The 22,867-nt window shown below is 39.2% G+C and overlaps 3 protein-coding genes across 4 annotated transcripts; 1 reads left to right on the top strand and 2 right to left on the bottom strand.

Moving 5' to 3' along the window:
* Window positions 1-9,071: 9,071 nt before the first annotated feature.
* On the bottom strand, window positions 9,072-11,203 carry LOC111017315 (myosin-like protein). 2 transcript variants are annotated; one of them, XM_088120473.1, is made up of 5 exons: window positions 10,669-11,203; window positions 10,105-10,368; window positions 9,881-10,033; window positions 9,575-9,793; window positions 9,072-9,452 (listed from the first exon to the last, which is right to left on the bottom strand). In XM_088120473.1, the coding sequence occupies exons 1-5, from the start codon at window positions 11,092-11,094 to the stop codon at window positions 9,153-9,155; spliced, it is 1,362 nt and encodes a 453-aa protein (XP_087976599.1). In that variant the 5' UTR covers window positions 11,095-11,203; the 3' UTR covers window positions 9,072-9,152. The 2 variants fall into 2 exon arrangements, with proteins under 2 accessions (XP_087976599.1, XP_087976600.1); XM_088120474.1 differs by having other exon boundaries at window positions 9,881-10,024.
* A 6,066-nt stretch (window positions 11,204-17,269) lies between these two features.
* Window positions 17,270-17,815, top strand: LOC111017359 (Photosystem II 5 kD protein). The gene has a single exon (XM_022293099.2). It carries the CDS (start codon window positions 17,363-17,365, stop codon window positions 17,684-17,686), a length of 324 nt encoding a protein of 107 aa, XP_022148791.1. The 5' UTR covers window positions 17,270-17,362; the 3' UTR covers window positions 17,687-17,815.
* A 765-nt stretch (window positions 17,816-18,580) lies between these two features.
* LOC111017358 (calcium-dependent protein kinase 8) lies at window positions 18,581-22,223 on the bottom strand. The gene is made up of 9 exons (XM_022293098.2): window positions 21,909-22,223; window positions 21,011-21,565; window positions 20,717-20,840; window positions 20,448-20,591; window positions 20,064-20,216; window positions 19,863-19,978; window positions 19,610-19,777; window positions 19,145-19,375; window positions 18,581-18,849 (listed from the first exon to the last, which is right to left on the bottom strand). The coding sequence occupies exons 2-9, from the start codon at window positions 21,530-21,532 to the stop codon at window positions 18,703-18,705; spliced, it is 1,605 nt and encodes a 534-aa protein (XP_022148790.1). The 5' UTR covers window positions 21,533-21,565; window positions 21,909-22,223; the 3' UTR covers window positions 18,581-18,702.
* Window positions 22,224-22,867: the final 644 nt, after the last annotated feature.

Here is a 22,867-nt window from a genome sequence, read left to right as displayed (position 1 = left end):
TTCCCTCTCTCTTTCGAACATAACTGCCATGTCGTCCTCTATTAGCAGCAACCTAGGATCCGATTTAGCTCGTAGGTTAGAGTCCGAGCTCGAGGAGATAGAAAACTTTAGAATCTCCGATGACGGGGAGGATAGTGACGCCTCCACTTCAGGTCAGGGTTTGGAATACCCTTCTAGGATACCTGAGCACTACCTCGGATCCCTTCGTAGGGGGTTCGCTATCCCTGAGAACATCCTCCTCAGGCTTCCGGAGGAGGGGGAGAGAGCTGACAATCCTCCAGAGGGATGGGTCACTCTCTACTTCAAAATGTTTGAGTACGGCCTCAGACTTCCCCTTCACCCTTTTGTCCAAGAATTTCTCTTCCGGACTGGGTTGGCTCCGGCTCAAGTGGCCCCCAATGGGTGGGGTGTCATTTTCGCTTTGGCCATCCTCTTTTGGCTACGAGCTCGGGATAGTGAGGAGGCCGAGCTGTTGGACGTAGACCAGCTCCTCGCGTGCTTCGAGGTGAAAAGGATAGCTACGAAGCCTGGTCGGTTCTATATGTGCGCAAGGAAAGGCGCAGGCGGTATAGTTAAGGGGCCGACCTCCATCAAGGGATGGGTGAGGAAGTGGTTCTACGCTTCCGGGGAATGGCTCGCAAAGGACGAGTCAGGTCGTTCCTTCTTTGACGTCCCCACTAGGTTTGGGAACCTAGGTACGGAGTAGTTCTTGCTTTTCGTAGTTTTCTCTTCCGTCATTCAGGTCTAACTCGGTTTTTGTCCTCGTGCAGTTTCAATCCGACCAGTCCCCGAGCTTACGCAAGCCTCCTTCGATACGCTGAAATACTACAATGAGCGCTTTCCGAGGGGTAGGAAGGTCGGAACCCTGGTAACCGACGAACTGCTGCTTGAGTCCGGGCTGCTAGATTACAACCCTGCAGTTCGTCCCATTGAATCCTCAAGGCCGAACTCTGAACTTGGTATGCCGAGCTTACCTCTCCCCTTTTTCCTCTAACCTTGTGTTGACCCCTGTTTTTATTTCGCAGCCATGGTTTGCGAATTTGCAAGCGGCGTGAAGCGCAAGTCTAAGGGCCGAGCCCATGCTCTTGAGGCCGCCCAGAGTTCGAAACCTGCCACGGAAGATCCAGCCCCAGTGATCGAGCTGGAGTCTTCTGGGGGTCCCTCGAGGGAGAAGCGCCCCAGGGATCAGCCCGAGGCGGTGGACGCCCAGACCGAGGCGGTGGACGCCCCGCCTTTGGGCGAGGAGGTGAGGGGGGAAGCCCCTCTGAAGCGAAGAAGGAAGAAAAAGAAGGCGATCTCCCCCTCGGAGGTCGGAGCTTGCAGGGTCTTGCCTGCAAGTTTGCAGATCGGGTGGACGATCCTGCGGCCAGGATGGGCGGGACGTCCGACGTGACGACACGGTTCAGAATTGAGCTGTCAAGTTCCGGGGTGAGGGACCAGGTGTCCCGCATCTCAGCTGCAAGTTTGGACCGCTGCCTAAGGAGGGCGTCCAAATTTGTGAGCGACCCTGGGTCCGTTCTGCAGAGAACCATTGATTATGCCGCCGAGGTAAGACCAGCGTCCCCATTTTTGCTTAATTTTGCCCAACAGGTAGCTCGGTCTAACGTTTCCCTTGTACCGTTTCTCAGGCGTTCGTTGCTTCCATTCAATCGGCTCTGGCTGTAAAGGCCGAGCTGGATGGGAGGGAAGTTCTGGCAGCAAAGGAAAAAGATGAGTTCTCTGCTGCCTTGGAGGCTGCTTCCTCCACCATGAAGGATGAGCTGCTGAAGGCTCACTCTGAGGTGGAGACTTTGAAGGCCGAGGTGGAGTCTCAGGCCGAGCTGCTGAAGAAAGAAGAGGACAGGCGCAAGGCTCAACTCCGAGCTGCCCACGCTATCACCAGGGGCTTGGAGAAGGAGAAGTTCCAGCTCCTGAAGGAGAAGGACGACATGCTCCAAGCGCTTGAAGCGAAGGATAAGGAGTTGGAGCATGCGACTGCCGAGCTGGAGACGGCGAAGGAGCGGCTCAGCAATGGAGTCCTATTGGAGGAATCGTTTAGGCAACATCCCGACTTCGATGGATTTGCCAAGGACTTTTCTGACGCGGGCTTCAAGTTCCTCATGAAGGGCATTGCTTCCGACATGCCCGACCTTCAGATCGATCTCAGCAGTCTGAAAAGGAGGTATGCCGAGAAGTGGGCGTCTGGTCCTGGCGGCACCCCTGGCCCCCAAGCGTTGGTGGATCAGTATGTCAAAGATCTGGACTCTGACTACTCCGATCCCGAAGAGGACCAGGTCGGCTCCACTCAAGAGGGCGCTCCTCAAGCGGGCTCTTAGGCGACCACCCTTCACGAGGCTTTTCGCTGATCTTCCTCCCTTTTCTTTGGTTTTGTAAGTGTCAGGGCAGAGCTGCAAGGTCTATAAGCCTTGGCTCTGCTCTTTATTCAATAAAGGGACTCCCATTTGCTTTTACTTTGTTGTTGGCAACCTCTTTTCTTTGCTTTTCCTTTGAACTGCAGCTAATGTCATCTCGCACCTCTTACTTTTGAGGTCGCGCCTTTAATTAAAATAATTTGAAAGTTTGAATTTGAATCTCTGTCTAGCATTCAATGCATTGCATCAACTCTGGATTTTTAACATTTCACCCTTAACTTAAAAAAGGTAACAAGGCTAAAATCCTAAATCCGCAGCTATTCTTCATATCATTCCTCGTACCCCCAAGTTCGGAGGCTTGATCATTTTGAACTTTTCACATCGCCCCTTTGCCTTGAAGGTTTTGAATTTTAAGTTCGTGTCAGTGGCTTTGGCATCGCACCTCGTACCCTTAGGCTTCGGAGGATTGAATTTGAACCAACTGCTGGAATGCGATCGCGTGGGAGTCCGCGGCCCCCATTTAATTTCTGGTCGAACTCGGAAGCATGAAATTAAATCATCACATTTATTCCGATCATAATTCTTTTGGAACAGTCTTTATAGATTCATTGAAAACCCTTTTGGCATTTCAAGGATAATAACGCTTCAGGTGCTCCGCGTTCCACGGGTGCGCGAGGATGTCTCCTTTCAGATCGGCCAACGTGTACGTCCCAGGTCGGACTATGCCTTTGATCTCAAACGGGCCCTCCCAGGTCGGATCAAGGGCACCCACATGTGTTTGGACCCTCCTTAAGACCAGATTTCCGACCTGAAAGGACCGAGGTCGAACGCGGGCATTGTAATGTCTGGCCATTCTGCCCTGATATTCCGCCAGGCGTAGCTGGGCCATTGCTCTTCTTTCTTCCAACAAGTCGAGGTTGAGGAGTAGCTCTTCCTCATTTGTCGTAGGCTCGTAATGCTCTACTCTGTCAGATGGCATGCCGATCTCAATCGGGACTACAGCTTCGGAGCCGAAGGCTAGGGAGAACGGGGTCTCACCCATCGATTCTCGTTTGGTGGTCCGGTACGACCATAGAACCTCTGGTAGCTCCTCGGCCCACCTGCCTTTCTTGGTGTCCAGTCTAAGTTTGATGCCTCGCTTGATGATCTTGTTGACTGCCTCCACCTGCCCATTTGCTTGCGGATGTGCGGGTGACGAACTGAGATGACTTATGCCAAGTTTGCTGCAAAAGTCTTTGAATTTGGCGTTGTCAAACTGCTTCCCATTGTCTGTCACTATGGCCTGCGGTATACCAAAGCGACAGACGATATTCGTCCATACGAAAGACGTGACCCTGGATTCCGTTATGTGGGAGAGCGCTTCGGCCTCGGCCCACTTGGTGAAGTAATCCACAGCAACCACAGCGAACTTGGTCTGGCCCTTGCCCAAAGGGAAAGGACCAATGATATCTACCCCCCACTGCGCGAATGGCCACGGGGCCGAGATGGGGGTGAGCAGCTCGGGAGGTTGGTGGATTATGGTTCCGTAGCGTTGGCAATTGTCGCAAGTTCTAACGAACTTCTTGGCGTCCTGGCTGAGGGTCGGCCAATAGTATCCTTGTCGGATCACTTTGGCTGACAGCGACCGGGCGCTTGAGTGATTGCCGCACACTCCTTCGTGGATCTCTCTGAGGACGTACAGGCCCTCTTCAGGGGTTAGACATCTCAATAGAGGCAGGGAAAAGCCACGTCGGTACAGTGCCCCATCTCGGACCACGAACCGAGCTGCCCGCGTTGCCAACTTTCTGCGCTCCTTGGGGTCTTGTGGTGAGTTGCCCCTAATGAAGTCCGCGATCGGGTCCATCCATGAAGATTCTGGAGTGCTGATCTCCATCTGATCTAGCTCTAAGATCGAGGGGTTATCTAGGATCTCGACGGGGATCGACCTGGCCAGGTCGATCTCGTACGCCGACGCTAGCTTGGCCAAGGTGTCAGCGTTAGAATTTTCTGCTCAAATACTTCTCCATTCGAGTGTCTTTGGCTTGGTACTCGTCCTTGATCTGGCTCACAACCAGCTGGGAGTCACTAAAGACCTTAACACAAGAGGCCCCCAACGCTCGAGCAACTCGCAGGCCGGCAATAAATGCTTCAGACTCAGCCTCGTTGTTAGAAGTCCGGAAGCCGAACCGCAAGGCATACTCAAATCGCTCGCCCCCTGGTCCGAGCAAGAGGACCCCGGCTCCGCACCCCTTCTCATTGGAGGATCCGTCGACATAGACTGTCCAAGGTAGGTCGGACTCGTTCAGCTCGGAAGGTGGTGTGAGCTCGGCTATGAAATCTGCCGCTGCTTGACCTTTCAACGCAGTTCTGGGTTCGAACTGGATGTCGTACTCACTTAGCTCTATTGCCCACTTCATTAGGCGTCCAGAAGCTTCCGGCTTATGGAAGATGCTTTTTAGGGGCAAGTTAGTGAGCACCACCACCGTATGGGTTTGGAAGTATGGTCTAAGTCGTCGGGCCGAGGTGACCAAAGCGAGAGCCAACTTCTCCAACTGAGGGTATCTAGTCTCGGCTTCGGTCATAGCCTTGCTTGTGTAGTAGACCGGGTTTTGCCGCGCTTCCTCTTGCCTGATTAGGGCCGAGCTGATGGCACTGTCAGACACTGCTGAGTACAATTGGAGCTTGTCCCCCGGCATGGGCTTGGCGAGCAAAGGCGCCGAACAGAGGTAGCTCTTCAATTGCTGAAACGCTTGCTCGCACTCCGCTGTCCATTCAAACGGCCCTTTCTTTCGTAGGACTTTGAAGAAAGGAAGGCACTTATCTGTCGACCTTGAAACAAACCGGTTCAGGGCCGCAATCCTGCCATTGAGGCACTGAAGCTGCTTCAGACTTTTAGGTGCCTCCATCTCGATCACGGCTTTAATCTTTTCGGGGTTGGCCTCGATTCCCCGGATGTGCACCATGAAGCCAAGGAATTTTCCCGAAGAGACTCCAAAGGCACATTTAGCCGGGTTGAGCTTCATTTGATATGTCCTCAAGACCTCGAAGGCTTCGGCCAGGTCGGAGAGATGCGACTTAGACTGCTTGCTCTTGACAAGTATGTCGTCCACATACACTTCCATATTCCGGCCGATCTGCTTGGCGAACATTTTGTTCACCATTCTCTGGTAGGTCGCTCCTGCGTTCTTCAACCCGAAGGGCATGACCTTGTAGCAGTACAGACCTTGGTCCGTTATGAAAGCGGTATGACCTTCATCTGGGACATGCATCTTGATTTGGTTGTACCCAGAGTAGGCGTCCATGAAAGTGAGCAGTTCGTGCCCGGCTGTGGCGTCCACGAGCTGATCAATCCTCGGCAGTGGGAAGCAATCTTTCGGGCATGCCTTATTTAAGTTCGTAAAATCTACGCACATTCTCCACTTGTCGTTAGATTTTTTAACTAATACAACATTGGAGAGCCACTCGGGATACGAAATTTCTCTTATGTATTCAGCTTTCAAAAGTTTGTTAACTTCCTCAACAATTACATCACTCATCTCCTTGTTTATAGGTCTTCTCTTTTGTTTCACAGGTCGGAACGATGGATCTATGCTGAGGCGATGCGTCATAATTCGCGGGTCAATGCCAGGCATGTCCTCATGGGACCACGCAACGACGTCTGAGTTGGATCTGAGGAAGTGGATTAGCTCCTCTCTGTCGGTGGCCCCCAACTTGGTTCCTATGCTTACCTGCTTCTCGGGACTAAGCAGAGGAACAAGCTCGAGCTCCTCAGTGGGTGCGGCAAACTCCTTCCTCGACAGGTCATCCTCGAACTCGAGCGCCCCATCCCTGCCGGCGAGAGTTTCGAGGGCGCAGACCGATGAGCCTTTGAGTGCGGAGGCATAACACTCCCTCGAAGCGGCCTGTTCCCCTCGGACCGTGCCCACGCCATTGGTGGTGGGATACTTCAAAACTTGATGAAGTGTTGAGGGAATGGCCCGGAATGAGTGGATGATGGGTCGCCCAAAGATGGCGTTGTAGGCCGATCTACCGTCAATTACCACGAACTCGGCCATTTGAGTGACCCGAGTTTGGTCCTGCCCCAGCGTGACCGGCAAGTCGATGCAACCCTCTGGGATGATCGATTCTCCAGAGAACCCAACCAGCGGTGTCGAGCTCCTCTTCAATTGCGACCTCGTCCATCCCAAAGCGAGGTAGGTCGGTAAGGACAGGATGTTAGCGGATGCGCCCCCGTCTACCAGCACTCTCCTGACCACCACATGATCAATCAAGGGAGCAATCACAAGTGCATCATTGTGGGGCAGGTGGACCTCCTCCATGTCTGCACCGTCGAAGGTGATTGGGCAGGTCGGCCCCTGCTCCCTGATGATGCACACCTCGTGCCTTGCTGCACGAGCTAACTCCTTCATTTTAATCCTTGTTTTTACAAAATTTTCATTATGTATTTAAAATTTAAATTTCTGTTGTGAATATGGATCAATGAAGACGAGGCACCATATGGAATAAAATATGACAACCGTATCATTCTCCAACTATTTGTACACAAAAACACTCTAAAAAAGAAAAAAAAACTATTTGTACACAAAAGGAAAATAGAAGATATCTCAAAAAAAACAAAAAAAAAAAGGAAAATAGAAGAAAGTGCATAAGTGAGATTGTACTCATCCCAAAAATATGTGGGACATTTTTTATCCACTGAATAGTAAGATTTGATCCGCAAATAACAAAAATAATCTATCAAATTTAAATGTGTATACTAATGCCACTAGTTTGCCGACACCTTAACTCGATTTAATTTTTTATTTTTGACACGATTTATTAATTTGGAGACGTATAAAAATTAGATTTAGGTTTATAATTGGATGAAGTTCTCAAATATAATTCTTGAACCAAAATTTACTACCGAGTAAACTCTTTTGTTAAATTTGCTTCATGCCACCCAACAATTTAAATTTATTATTTTTAGAAAGGTAATTATTAATTTTAATTATTTGAATTGTATTGTATTGTAATGAAATATCTATGGAAGAGTAGTAATAATTATTATTAAAATATATACTACTGATTAATTGATTAAAAGTTAATATTATTTTATTAATTTGTTCATTGAAAATTTATTTATTATTGTTCTCATCTTTTTAAAATGATTTAAAATTATTAAACAAACTTCAAAATAAGATTTTTGTTTTTTAATTTTAACTATAAACTCAAAGTATGAATTACAAATTTATTATAAACATTATTATAATAGTATCTATTGAGTTAACATGTGAAAAATGTTCACATTTGTGCACTTTGGGATTTTATTTTAATAAGCTCACACCACTAGTAAAATTGTTTTGACATTGATTAAATTTGATGAAACAAGTAGGTAAAATAAAATTTGAAATTTAATTTATTATTTAGAAAATTTAAAATTCAGATATATAATTACAAAATGAAAAAAACTTAGAGACTAAGAAAAACAACCATAAAAATTTAGGATTAAAGTAAACCAAAAAAATTAGAGATGATTTTAAAATGCCCATTATAGAAAAAATAATTACAAGTAGATTAGTTTAATTATCTCTTAATAGATTAAAACTGAATCTCAAATGAAACATCTGAAATAAAAATCGCTAGGATAGAAAATAAATTATAATCGTCACCTTTTCTCTCTCTTATAATTGGAGTTTGGTCTTTTTTTTTTCTAGATAAGAAATAAAAATGTATTAGTCATAAAAAACAGTATAGTGATTGTTGATCCGATTAAAATATCTATTTCATAACAAAAACAGTACTCAGTTTGAATTCTATCTCCACAATAAATGATTTATAAGCTCAAGAAAATGATTACTTTGTAATTATTTTTTTTAAATATTATATGTGTGATGATTTTTTTTTAAAATAATATTTTTAAAACAAAGCTATTGTCCACTAAAAATTTTCAAAAATTTCCCAAAATGTATATTTATAATTTGGCTTATGTTAAAATCTATCATACTTTCTAAAACAAAAAAAAAAACTTATTAATAATGTACAAACATATAATTTATTAAAATAAAAAAAATTGAGAGGTCATTTTATGTTGATATTGAAGGTGTATCGATATGCCGTAGTATTACATAATAAATTGATAAAATGTAAAAAATATTACTAACATGAGTATAATATATTAATATTAATAATTTTTATCGTGTAATTTAAATATTTTTCATGATTGGATGGTCGATCAAATAGCATCCAGCATGTCGGATGCACCACCTACTATTGAGTGTTTCTCTCCTATCAAAGTATAACATTTTAATTCGAACTAAACTGACTTGGATGTTGTGCGAGTAACACTCAAGTTTGTCTCACTTGCCTACGTTGACCCATTTCGATCTGGACTAAAAAGTTGTAAAAAACATTCAAATACTAATTAAGTTATACTAGTAAAATTTAAAATCATTCAAATTGAGATTTAAGAGAGTGCTTCACTAATTGTTGAATTAGTAGAGTGAGTAAATTTTAGATAATGTTAATTATTTATAAAATTTTTCTGTTCATTTTTATCTTTCAAATTAAAATTCAAACCGTCCACAGGTATAAGTTAACGATAATTGACATATATTTCAAATTAAAAGAGGGTGAGTTCGAATCTTATTTAAATTCATATATATATATTATAAATACGTACGATTTTTGTTCGAGATGGCTTTTCCTCGGAATAGGTTCGGATTTGCAAATCTTTAAATTATTATAAAGGGTAAAGACTGAAAATGCATGTACAACTTCAGGAAATAAATCAATGCATAAAAATTAAGTTAAATTTCGTTGAGCTAACGAGGAGTTCGTTCAAATTTAGTTATGAACAAGGTTAGCAATATCTCGGAAAGGTAATCGTTGAGATTTCTCAAGTTTTTTTATTTGCGAACGATTTTTCTGTTGTTGTTGTTGTTGTTCATCAATGGCGATTTCTCTAGGCCTGCTTCGAACATCGCGTGTATGGAGGTTAGGATTCTTCTCCTTCATGCGGCAAATCAACACATGCTTCTCCATCTCATCTGGTAAGGAAGCTTTTCCATGTCCCTTCATCTTCGATCTCTCTGCTTCTTTCGATTTGCTTTCGTACGCCATCGCCTTCTGTTTCCATTCTTCGACCTAGCATAAGTGGAATTTTGAATCATCAGATTAGAGATTGCAAGGTAATATATGGTAATGGAGTAGTTGTTCTTTTTTTTTTTTTTTTTTGATATGTGTATTTTGAGAAGAAATGCTCTTACTGAAGATTGTAGAGATTGAATTTGAGACTCGGATTCTAGGGCTCGATCTTTCCAGAACTCTCGAGAAACCTGCAATTCTTCCATCTCCTCCCTCACTTGATTCAACATCTCCTGCATTTGAGACCATTGATCTTTTTCTGCTTTAACTTGCTCCATGATTCTTCGAATAATCGCCTTGCAATGTCCTGAGCATTGATTTTGTTCTTGTGATGTCCAGTCCTGAACGAAAACAGATCATTCATGTTAAATAGACTTGAATTCTATTCAAATTAGGTTGAAATCGATTGCCTGACTAGAGAAATTTACCTGTCTTGACATGGAAGAATCAGGATGTTCAGCTCTGATTTTCGTGGTAGCTGTAGTGGAAAGCATAGACCTACATTCCTCCCTCATCATCTCCAACAAAGTTCCATTTGACAGGTTTTCCATTTTTCTCCTCAAAACCTCCACCTGAACATTCTTCAAAGTTGAAAACAGATTAGATATGGAAAAAATTAGGATCGGTTATTAGATATTTGCGCCATTCTTACATTTAACTTTCCACTTGATACGAAGCTTTCATGATCCCTACAAGACTTGTTCTCTGTAACAATCGGTTCATCCGAATCCTCCCCAATTTTTTCCAGCTTTCTCTGTAGTAATGACGCTCGTTTGTCAAAATTACTGCACTTTCTAACCTCCATTTGTTTATCTCTCGAGCCCCTTCGCAATCTCTCGAGTTTCTGACCCAAATAGTTGATCTCTTCCTCCAACACCATCTTCATGTCCTTGCCTTCATATATCTTGTTTCTCCCCTGCATCAAACTTGGTTTTCAGAAGATGAAAAATCTGGTGCCAATATTTCTCAGAAAACTCAAATCCAACTCCAGTTAACAACAAAATCGCTTTGTAGAAGAAGTTACTAAGGATTGAGGAGCAACCAAACAGTGAAGCATGATTATTGAGGATTGAGTTCATTGATTAGTTTCTACTGTTTCAGCTCAATTTCAAATGCGGAAATCAAAAGTTCTAGTTTAGAGATTTTGAGTTCCATTCTAATTAGAAAGAAAACAGAGAACTGAAATGGAATGGAAATAGAAGACTATAATACTCACGGAAACAAGAGCTTGAACTGCTGATTTCAGAGTCCTCTCCATTCGAAGCTTCATCTTCTCCAATTTCTTATTGATAATCTCTCTCTCCATCCTCAGCAAGTTGCACTCTGCCCTCAACATCTCCGCCTGAAACCTCCACTTCTCCTCCACCGGCGCCGCACCGCCACCTCCACTCTTTCTCTCCTCCAGCAAACTAACCGGAAAGCTCTCCCTCGAAAACTCCCGTTCCTGGTCAAACAAGGCCTCCAGCTTCCCTCTCCCGTCAGACCCCAAAATAGATTTCCCCGGCGCCGGCAGGGCCTTGGACGGCCGGCGCCTCGTCCTCGGCCTCCTCGGGAAGTGGAGGATCCTCGGAGTCGGCGGCGCCGGTTGCGGGTACTGCCATTTCGGCCTTCTCGTAGCAGTCACTGTCGCCAAAGATGACATACGAACCTAAAGGCTAAAAAATCGCTCTTCGTTTTTTTCCCAATGGGTTTCGAAAATGGAAAACAAAAACCAGAGAGAGAGAAAGAGAGAGAGAAAGGAATCGAGGCGTGCAACCTCGTGAAGTGGGTAACTGGTAATAAGAGTACAGAGATTTCAAATGAAAGCTGCTGCTGTAGCTGTAATGTGTGACTGTGAGTAGTGTGTTAATGTTTTTTCCTTTTGCATGGCCTAATTTATTTCCTTGAATGGTGAGAAATGTGAGTGACACAACACAACACAAGCACCACCGGTTTTCATTAATGGACATATATATGAAGGAAAAAGGAAGAAGGATTCGGATTTTGGGCAACCAAACCAAAAACCACTAAACAATAAAGTCAGCTCAGCGCCACAGACCACGAGTTCTTTCTGCTCCAATTTAAAAACAAAAATATTTGTTTAAGCAATTCAATGCACAACGGTCAAATCCTTAAACCCAAACTCAAAACACACCCACACTAACTAATTTGTTTAAACATACTTGCCCTACTTTATTTGCCATTCTTCTAGCATTAACTTTTTTAAATGTTGGGTTTGGTTTGAAGTTGTATTTAATTAGGGTTTAGAAATTAACTGTATTTGGAAGCTTGACATCTAGCTACTATATGTTATATAGACATCTATCAATTAAATAAGTGGACTACGGATGTTTCTTTAGGCTGATTAGGTATTTTTAAAGTTTTTACATCTTTCATAGAAAGTGAGTAAATTTGGAAGAAACTCGACACTTGCTCTACTTGTTTGTGTAGACATTTAGTCCGTTTGGTAACGTTATGTTTCATTGCTTCTAATGAAGAAAAATGTATTGTATAGTTTCAACCTCTAAGAATTAAAGTATGATAAAATAAATTTTTTATTTATTATTTATGTTGGAAATAGGAACAAAAAAAAGAAACTTGCTTTGGTTGTTTCAAAAATTTGTATAGAATTGTGAAAATGTTAAAAAAAAGGAGAGAAACAAGAAACAAAGTTAATTCTAAAATGCATAGATTTGTTAAGAAAATTGGAAACGAGAAACAAGAAACAGTAATGTTACCAAATGGTCCCTTATTAATCAAATAAATATTGAACAAAGATGTATATGTATCAATTTTCTAGTTCATTAAAACTAACTAATTATTATAACTAAAATAATTTTGGTTAGATTATAAGTGTTCTCTATACTTTTGTGGTTGTGTACAATAAGTTTTTAATCTTTCAATATTGTGTTCGATAAGTTCTTAAATTTTAAAAAGCGGCTAATAATTTTTTTAACTTAGATATTTGTGTTTATTAAGTACTTAAACTTATAATTTTAAATTAGGCAAAATTGTGGATCAAGGTTGTAATTTAAGATTTTTTTTTTGTTACAAAGTTGATAAAATAAAGGTTTAGTTACTATTTTTGTGTTTTTGGCTTTGTTTCAAGTAACTATTTTGGTATTTTTATTTTTATCTCACTTCTTTTTATCACATATTTAGTATGACGCTTTGATCACTAATTTTTTAAAACGTAGCTATAAATTTGTATTAAAATGATTTTTAATATGTATAAAATTTGTGTTAAATTTTACAAATAGGAACATTTGTGTTAAATTTTAACCATAGGAACTAAAATGTCAATTTTCAAAAAATACAACGAAAAAATGCACATTTTGGAAGTAAAACGATTAAAAAAAATCGAGGTTGAAAATAGACTAAAATAAATATTTTGATAGTGTGTAGATGGAAAAATAACAACAACAAAAAAATAATAATACAGGACATAAGTAGTATTTAAATCTAAAATAAAGTAAAATATATAAACGTTTAGGGAAAAAGAATAGAATTCAAAAAAAGACAAGGTAAATATTTTAATGTTAAGGAAACGACAGTCACAGATAACAAGGTGTATGTGTCAGCCAAATTTCATATAAATATATATGATTGGTGGCCTATTTTACCAATAAAAATATTTGTATTTTGTACGTGCCGTTTAAGGGAATTGTTGGTTTGGTCGGGTGGCTTGGATTTTTTTTTTAAATTATATATTTTTTAATTTTTAATGTGATTCCTTTTATTATGGGGTTCAAACTTTCCACTGACAAATAACAAATGACAATATCTTCATTCTTCTTGACAGAGAGTGAGACATTATTAGATTTTAGAATTATACACTTAATTATTTAAGTTTAGATTAAGTATTGCTAGGATTCTGCCTCAAAAGAAAAAAAAAATTGTTAAGATTAATAAATTAAAGCAGAACCTTCTAAACAAAAAAAGTTAAAACAGTAACTACATAAATAAAATTTTCAATTGGTTTTTAACTTCCATTTGTTATTTTTATAAAATTGTACGTGGCTTAATTTAATATTGAATTCTGCAATTTGGTCACGCAGTTTCATGAATTTTTACCGTTGTAAATGTACCACACCCTCCTTCAAAATAATAAAATCACTATATAATAAACTTTGTTAATTTAATTAAATCTAAATCTCAACTCCATCTTCTCCAGCCTATTTCTTCAGCATCAAGTTGTTATTTGAGAAATGTGTAGAAAAACTGGTTTGTAATATTTTAAAACAAAGTTGCACTTTTTAAAATTCAAAATGCTCCGATAGACATATTTTTCTATATTTTTGTTTTTTTAGTATAACATGTAAGGTGGGAGATTGAATTTACAACCTCTTGATTGAAAATATTTATCAATTATCATTGAATTATGCTAGCGTTGACATATTTCTCTATCATAAATATTTGTAACGAAAAATTTGTAATAATAACACAAACACCTATGTTGAAATGGGAACAATTTCATTAAAAAAAATAAATTACACATAATATCATAGTAAGGGTAGCAATTGGGAAACACCCTACATCTTTTACAAAAATTAGAATTATTGGCATTTAAAATTACAAAATTCATATCGAAACCGAAACTAAAATCATAATTCAACAAATATATTAAATACCAAAGCGAGCATAATTCAACGGTAATTGACATATGTCTCAAACCAAGAAGTTGTGAATTCGATCTTCCACCCCACATATCATACTAAAAAAATAATATTAAATTAATGTCTGGCATTTGAATATTTTTGTCAACATTTTCATGTGTCAATGAGTTCAACATAAGGCATGAGAAGTAAATTGACATCTTGATGAGAACATATTATTAGAAATACAAATTTTAAAAATATTTATTAATTTAATTAATTTGGATGAATGGATTGATTTTCATAATTTTTTAACAATATCCATGAGTATCGATATTTTCATGATAAAATTGAGACATCGACGTGGTATCGATATTTCAAATGTTGAGTAGAACCAATAATTCTTGAACATTCAAAATAAGAACAAGAAAATTTTGAAAAAATGGGAAAGAATAATTGAAGGAAAGACTGTAAAAGAAAAAAAAGAAAAATAGTGCAATGGGCAGAGAAGTTGAGAAGAGCGCACCAAATGAAGAAACTCACACGAATGATGTGACCGTTCTGACCCTAACTATCACTCTTAGTTACCGCACATGATTATTTCCCAAATCTCTTAGCCAAAATTTCTCTCTTTTCTCTTTCCTAATAAACAATAATATATTTATTCCAGAAAAAATAAATACGTAGTTTAAATCAAAATTTTAAAAATCATGTTGAAATCTCAATTCGATGGATATTTATAAAAATATTATAAAAAACAAAAGTGTAATATATATTTAAATTAACAAAAAAAAAATCATATTTTTCAAATAAATTTTAAATTATTAATATTAATATTACGTCTAAGTGATATTATGTCAATTTTTTTGGAACATTTTAAAATGTCGATTAATTATTTATATTGAATCTATGAATATATAAAAAGATGGACGAAATGCGGACATGTAAATTGAAATTTAATACCCTATTTAAATTTCTTTTTTTTTTTTGAAGCAATACCTTGATAAAAACCAAATTTCATTTTATCCATATTTCATATTATTTCTGCCTACAAGTACAACCAAAAATAGCTATCATCCAACTCTTTTTGTCTTAGTCCTCAGAATTTAAACTATACTATTCTTTTTCAAAAGAAAAAAAAGGAAAAGAAACTTGAGATGAAGGCTCGAACACAGGTTTTGGTTGAAGATGCGGGAGACTTGAACCACTGGAGCAATGATGAATATCTTAACAATTTATGCATTTGTATATTATTACTCTACATTATTAAAAGTTCGGGGGGCTCTCAGCCCTTCGTACACCCGCCCCTGGTTTCTTGTTTCCCATTTTAAAAAACGTTTTTATGCGTATAAATTTTGGAAATAACATAATGAAGTTTGTTTTCTAAAATTAAGTTTGTTGTATGTTGTATTTCAAGGGCACTGCTAACAGAATTTCCAATGTTTCTATTATTTTTTTTAATTTTAATTTTTGTTTTGATGCATTCAAAATTGAAAAAGAAAATAAACGAAAAAAGAAATAAATAAAATAAAATAACGACATGTATTTACAAAAATGCCCCTTGAAAAATATTAAAATAAGGTGGACAACTGGTGAGTGAGTCGAGGGCTGCATGAAACGTGGTTGGTTAGTTGGGCGTGGGGCCCAAGTCCAGTGGCCCGTGGGCCGAAGCCCAAAAGAGTCCGATTAAAGGCCCAATCTATTTTCCAAACTTTCAAATTTTGAAAATGTCGCCCTGGTTATCGGCATGGTAAAAGACGACACTCTGCTATACCTATACCACACAGATACTCAGGTTTACGGTCCAAGTACAGTACCATTTTTTTTTAATTCTAAATATTATATTTTAACAATATAATACTGTTAAGGGGTCAAGAGGACCCCGGGCCAGAAACGTGTATCCATGCCTCAAATCAGACACGACGAGGACGAGCAGTGGCCCACGTGTCCAGAAGCATAGCTCAACTCGACTCCGACATGAGGAAGTTTGATTGGCATTAAATCCGCCAATTCTACTAGTAACGAATCTTTTGATTATCGGCAGAAGCTACTGCTAAATGATAGGTACAACCATCGTGATGAGAGAACCATACTTCCTAATACTTTTAGTATAAAAGGCGGAGTTTCACGTTCTAAAAGATACAGAATCTCTTACATTTACATCAAGCTAGAATTAAGTACTAACTTAATTTTCTAAGTATACGTGGTTGAGCACCACATCGATGCAAGGTTTTGTTTGTTGGTTCCTAGCTAAACTTATATACGAGTTCATATCAAATCGCCGGTTGACATGTCATGCAAACTAGAATCACGCAATAATCCAGTAAAAAATTAATCATCCTCGTACTTTCCCTTTTTATATTTTTCCAATAATTTAGATATTTCTTTCATATAAATTTAGTGAAATGAAATTAAGGACGACAACGTATAATTGACTATATCATAAATACTGCTTAGGTTGGTTTTGGTTTAATAAAGACTAATAATAGAAGATACCATCAACTACTTGAAACTCAAATGGCCAACATAAACTTATCTTAGTGGTTTCATTTGCTCATTTCATCGAAGTTGGAGGTTCAATCCCCCATCCTCATATCTGTTGTACTAAAAAAACTTGAAACTTAAATCAAACTTATCTAAACAATTTGATAACTCAACCTCATTCTAACTTTTGATAGTCTATAATAAGATTGAGAATGAGATTGATGAAATAGTAAGAGAAGAATGAGATTACACCATTTTAAAGGAAGTGATTATTACAAAGTTTGAGATGTGAGAGATTCGAACTCATGACTTCTTGGTCATGATGCCTTAGTTCAAGTTGTTATCTATGATTTAGTTAAGCTTTATAAATAATCCTTAAATTATTTTTCACCTACTTGAAAACTCACATTTTCTCTTGTTTTACTCAGTTATAAACCCTAATACAATTAGCGAATTCAATTACACTAGCTAAAAAATATGTCACACATTCAACATGGTAATATCTATAATAGTAAAGATAATTTGTAAAATTTGACGAAACTAAGAGTCAAACGGATGAAATTGGTATTGAATCCAATCCAAACCTTTATTCTCATTCAATTATGTGGTTGACTGGAAACCAAATTTCATTTTTGAAAGTAGTAGGGTATTTTATAGAGATAAAGGAAAAAGACACGTGGCAAAGAACTAGTGGTTAGAATATCTGTTTTGGATAAGGAAATGGATGATGGAAAGAACATGAACCTTGAACGAATTGGGCACTCTCCCACTCCCAAACATTACCACTATATCCTTCTTCTCCCACTCTCTCTTCTCTCTCAACACAAATCCAATTTCTCCAAATCCCCAAAAATGGCGTCCACCGCAATCGCAGCCTCCTTCCTCCCCCTCACCGCCAAGCATCCCTCCGCCGCTACCCGGAGAGCCCTAATCGTGGCCAAGGCCTCCGCCGCCGCGAACGACGCGTCCAAGCCCAACTTGGAGATGAATAGGAGTGTGCAGGTGGAGAGCTGGCAGGGGCGGCGGGAGTTGGTGGCGGCCGCCGTGACGGTGGCTGCGGCCACCTTGGCCAAGGCAGCGATGGCGGACGAGCCGAAGCGCGGCAGCGCAGAAGCGAAACAGAAGTATGCTCCGGTGTGCGTCACAATGCCCACTGCGCGCATCTGTCGCAACTGATCGAGAGAGATGTTTTTCTGCTGTGTCTTCTACTTCTTCTTCTCCATTAAAACCATTTCGTTTGGTTTCAGTGTTTGATTGTAAAATCTGTAAAAGAAAGCAATGAATTGCCATGAACCTCTTGATGTCTTTCTCTACTTTTTCTTCCTCGAACTCAAAGTTTTTGAAGTATTCAAACTGCATACATACAATCTAAAAATTGAGGAGTTGTTACAAACTTTTTGGAAGCTTAAATGGACAAAATTTTGGTAGTTCATAGGCCAAACTTATAATTACCAATGCAATCTAATAATCAGATTAGATTTGGTTTTCCAGAATTTTACTATGGATTGCTTGTTTAGTTTCACTTTCAGTCTGGTGGAGGTTTACAAAAGGAATTAAGGACCCAAATGACTCATCTTTAAGCACATTGAAGATCAAGATTAAAAATGTTAAATTAAAAAAGTGAATAATCTGGAATGCATGCGTATCATCATCAAAGTTCATACATTTATCTGTACATCTATGAATGGATTTTTTTGGTGGTCTTTTGTCTGTTATACTATATACATCAAGCATTTGAACTATTAATTAAAGCCATGTCTGCAGAAAATAATGAAAGAAAAACTTTTTCTCCCTCTCTAAAAGAATATGAATGTGGAGGAGTCAATAATGGAGGTTGGAATTGGCAAGAAGATCCCACAAAGTGTTAACTCTACTTCAGCAAATGGAAGGGCAAAATGGTAAGTTCACAACAGCTCTACCTTAAAAAACAAGCAAAGCTCTAATAATAGAGTGATTTGGGAGGAAGAATATGTTCACAGTTCACACACTTGGGACCTCGATGATCCTCCAATGGTTTCACTGGGAATATATTTTAATAGATTATAGTATTAATAAATAATCACAAATGAATTGCAGAAAACCCAATATAAATATAAATATAAATATAAAAATATATATATATTCCAAATTTTTGCATTCTTCAAATATCATTTGATTCATTTCATCTTTCAGACGGTTCATCTTCATCTACCTTAACTAGTATGTTTCAATGACCCTTCTCTGAACAACTTCAAGCTAAGGCTGTTGAATCTTTCCCGTGAATATTGTCTCGACGCTTTTCTCCAATCGGTGCCCGCCTTCATCATGACTGCAAACTCTTCATAGCTTATGCGTCCGTCCTATACAAGGAGAATAAAAGGGTTGGAAGAACTGGCCTAAAAGTTTCCACATCTATAAGATCTATGGAGCTGAACAACTTTCAGATGTTCGCCAAACAGGAACTATAATTTTAGGAATGCCACTGGGAGTGTTTGTTTATTAAGATAGCAAGTCCATATTAGTAATTAGCCAAGGAACATGTTATAAGTAGAGGAGGATCTAAGTACCTCGACTACTTGGGAAGTCGCTGTCCTCTAGTTATGGTTTCTATCATAGAATTACGAAGCGTTCTAAAAACTGGATCGCGATGCTAACCTTATCCGTGTCGACATCATGCATAATGGCAATGATGACATCCTCGCTGTTTGTTTCTTCTTCATCATTTAGCACAGCTCGAAGCTCTTCGATCTCAATGTAACCACTCTGATCTTGATCAAAGAATGAAAAAGCTTTATGTAGATGCTCGTCGTTGGCCATCCTTTTAAGGTGGATTGAAATCGCAACAAACTCTCCGTAGTTCAGGGTTCCATCGTCATGAACACCAGCCTGTAGAAAGCAAAAGTTGACTCAGTAATTGTGTCTCAAAATCTGATTACTACTCCAGAAAACAGACTGACAAGTGTTTTTTCCCTTGCTTTTCAGTTTCATTTTAGAGAATATCACCCTCTACACCTTCACTAATTGAGAAATTATACAACTCCAAGAAAGAAGGAAGATTGCAAATTCAATGTACCGCACTGAAGGATATGAAAGTAAAACAAAACGGGGAAATGTACATACTGCTTCCATAAGTATCTGAAGATCTGAGTCTGGAATCTGATGTCCAAGCTTTTGCAACCCAGTTCGTAGCTCCTCGAGATGTATCTTCCCTTTCTTCTCAACGTCCATCGTATCAAATGCCTCCTTTATGCCAGCTACTTCCTCCACTGACAAATGCTCAGCAATCACCTACGGATAATCATCAAATGGAATGTCATTTATAACTCAAGAAATCTTAAATCTAGAGAACACCCCGAATGACTTTCTTTATTACCCTCAGAGCTCGTTTCTTCAGCTTGTTCATCACAGAAAATTGCTTGAGTCTCGCTTTCACCGTCTCGCCTAGTGGAACATTAGGGGCCTTCTTAGCATTTTGTAACCATGGGTGGTCTGCACAAAGCATTATTTCAGGTACTGTTTGCAAATTCTCATATAAGAGCTAGATCTATGCTTGTGAAATCAGTGTACATAGTACCTAGAACTTCCTGAGCAGTAAGGCGCCGCTTGGGATCAGGATTAAGCATTTTCCTTACGAGGTCCTTTGCATTATCAGAGATTCTAGGCCATGGGTCTCTTCTGAAGTCAATAACCGAGCGAATAATTGCCTGTGCTACACCCTGTTCAGTTTCTACATAGAAAATTGGAATGCAACTTATGAGGAGGAAACCTGAAAAACTAATTACAAAAATTACACACCGACCGGCTAGTTGTGTGGAAGATTCTAGCCACGAGTAATAAGAACTAAAATTTAAACAAAATGGTACATGAATTCATTATTTTTTTCAAAATATGACCTTTACCGTTAAAAAGATGGTCTATTAAGACCTGAACTGACTGAATAGAGAACAAAAATTCAAACCTGCCCAAAATGGTGGGATGCCACAGAGTAAGATATAGAGGATAACCCCGGCACTCCAAACGTCTACTTCTTGACCATAATTCCTTTTCAGGACCTCTGGGGCCATGTAATAAGGACTGCCTACTATTTCGTTAAATTGTTCGCCTAATCCAATAGAAACATGAATGTTTAGTAGGACTCTTCATGACATTAGCAAATAGAAAGGTGTGGCAAGAGCAACAAAACGATAACATGAATCGCACATGTCGATTGAACACAAGCCGTAATACCTGGTTTAAAAGTGATGGACAGCCCAAAATCAATTGCCTTCAATGGGGATGATTCCTTCTTATTTGCAAAAAGAAAATTCTCAGGTTTGAGATCACGATGCATCACTCCATGTTTATGACAAACCTGTAAAGCGAAATGCAGGTAAACAGAAAAGATTGAAATATGCCAAAAGCCTTGATATTAACATTTGCTCATTTCAGATAAATTAAGACAGTTATAAGTTATAACTAAACTAAACTTACAAAAAAGATAAAAATCTTCCATGTTTAAGTTAACCGACATTTTCTTTTCACCTGAACAACTTCAACAATCGTCCGCATAACAACAGCTGCCGCACGCTCTGTGTAATGCCCCCTTGCAACAATTCGGTCAAACAACTCCCCACCCTCGCACAGTTCCATCACTATATGAACTGCCTGATCATCCTCATAAGTGTCCTTCAGTGTAACAATATTCGGATGCTTGGGCAAATGCTTCATAATTTGAACCTCCCTCCGCACATCCTCAATATCAACAGCAGTCCTAAGTTTCTTCTTCGATATTGATTTACAGGCAAACTTTTCACCAGTATTAGTATCTGTGCATAAATACGTTACTCCAAATTCACCTCTACCGAGCTCGCGACCGAGATCATAGTGAGCTGAAATGTCATGACCAGTTGGTTCTTTCAAAACCCGAAGCTTGTTACCAGCACCATTCACTTGTTTCCTGTTGTCGTCAGTTGGAGACCGATTACCTTTCTTCTTGTGCTTGCCTTTAGTCTTAGTCTTAGGCTTAGCCGAAGGAGTTCCAGGAGTAGCACAGCAATTACCCATGGTCAAGATCCAGAAATGTCGAAATGCTCAGGCCTTACAAGAAAACACATTCAGGGTCAGAAACATAGATGAAAAGTAGCAATTCATAAACGACACCAAAATACAAGTTAAGATCCAAAGATTCTTTTGTCCTCAGACGAGAAGCTGGCAAGTAAATACTCATACATATAAGGAGATAGATAACGGAGACGATGATTTCCACTAATATACATCTGGAAATTCCACAAGATATCACAATTTTCGAGAGAATAAAACAAGAATTACAAACAGAGAAAGATTTTGATTCATGTTCATAACAATCCCACGTGGTCCAGAACGATCTTTTCTATTGAGAGAGAAATGCTACCAAAACAAAACAAAACAAAACAAAACGCACCTGGAATTTTCAGTTGAAGCACGGTGACATTGGGAGGAACAGCCGGAGAAGATGGCCGGATAAGGGGAAGAATGTGGCGGGGAGGAGAATTGGAGGATTTGAATCTGGAAATTGAAGGAGAAAGATGAATCTCAAGAATGTGAATGGGGATTTGATTTGGAATTGGGTTTCAGAATCTGTGTCTCCCTCCCTCCTCCAAAAATCTTCTTCCCCCCACCTTGGATTCAAAGTTTCTTTCAACCCAGACGGGAACACCAACGAGACCCTCCTCCCCCACCTCTGTGCTTCCCTCTTTTTCAATCCACCACCTCCATTTCTTTTTTTCGTTTTTCCTAATTTTAAATTTACCAACAAATTTACCAATAATCATTGCATTTCAGAAAAATAATTCCATTGGATAATAAGTCAAATTAATGACTCATTTTCCAATACCATCAAAATTAATTAATTTTAAATCTTAATTTAGAGTGTACTTCAAGGTATAATCTTTGTAGTTGGATTTGGAGGGTTATTTATAACTCTCTTTTATCATATGGAAATCTTGTTTATATTTTAGATGCAATTGCTCAAATTAAAGGTTCGGCATGAGATTGTTGTTGGGCGGCATAGAAGAGAGTTTATTGAGGTCCGAAATTGAACACATCATATCCACAAAGTCGATGAACCATACTTTAGAATCTCGATTGAACTCCAACTTTATATGCAATGAAATCGCGCTCGACCGATCATCCATCTCATGTCGCAAATCTCGAGGCCGTGCTAAGTGGCTGGTGAGTGAAACCAACCTATCAATGCTTATAATGTAGAGATGCTCTAATTGTAGAGGCCTTTAAACACTTCAGTAATTCAACCCCTTGAAATTCTTAAGGTAACCAGAATTCTCCAAAAACAATTGTACAAATTTTTCATAGTTGTAATTTTTGCATTTTTTCAATAACACAGAGAACGTATTTTCTATT

The sequence above is a fragment of the Momordica charantia genome (genome assembly GCF_013281855.1).
Source record: "Momordica charantia cultivar OHB3-1 chromosome 2 unlocalized genomic scaffold, Mcharantia_2.0 BLBB01000002.1, whole genome shotgun sequence".
Taxonomy (NCBI): domain Eukaryota; kingdom Viridiplantae; phylum Streptophyta; class Magnoliopsida; order Cucurbitales; family Cucurbitaceae; genus Momordica; species Momordica charantia.
Note: the sequence above shows the minus strand (reverse complement) of the source record. Positions and strands in the feature narration are given on the sequence as shown.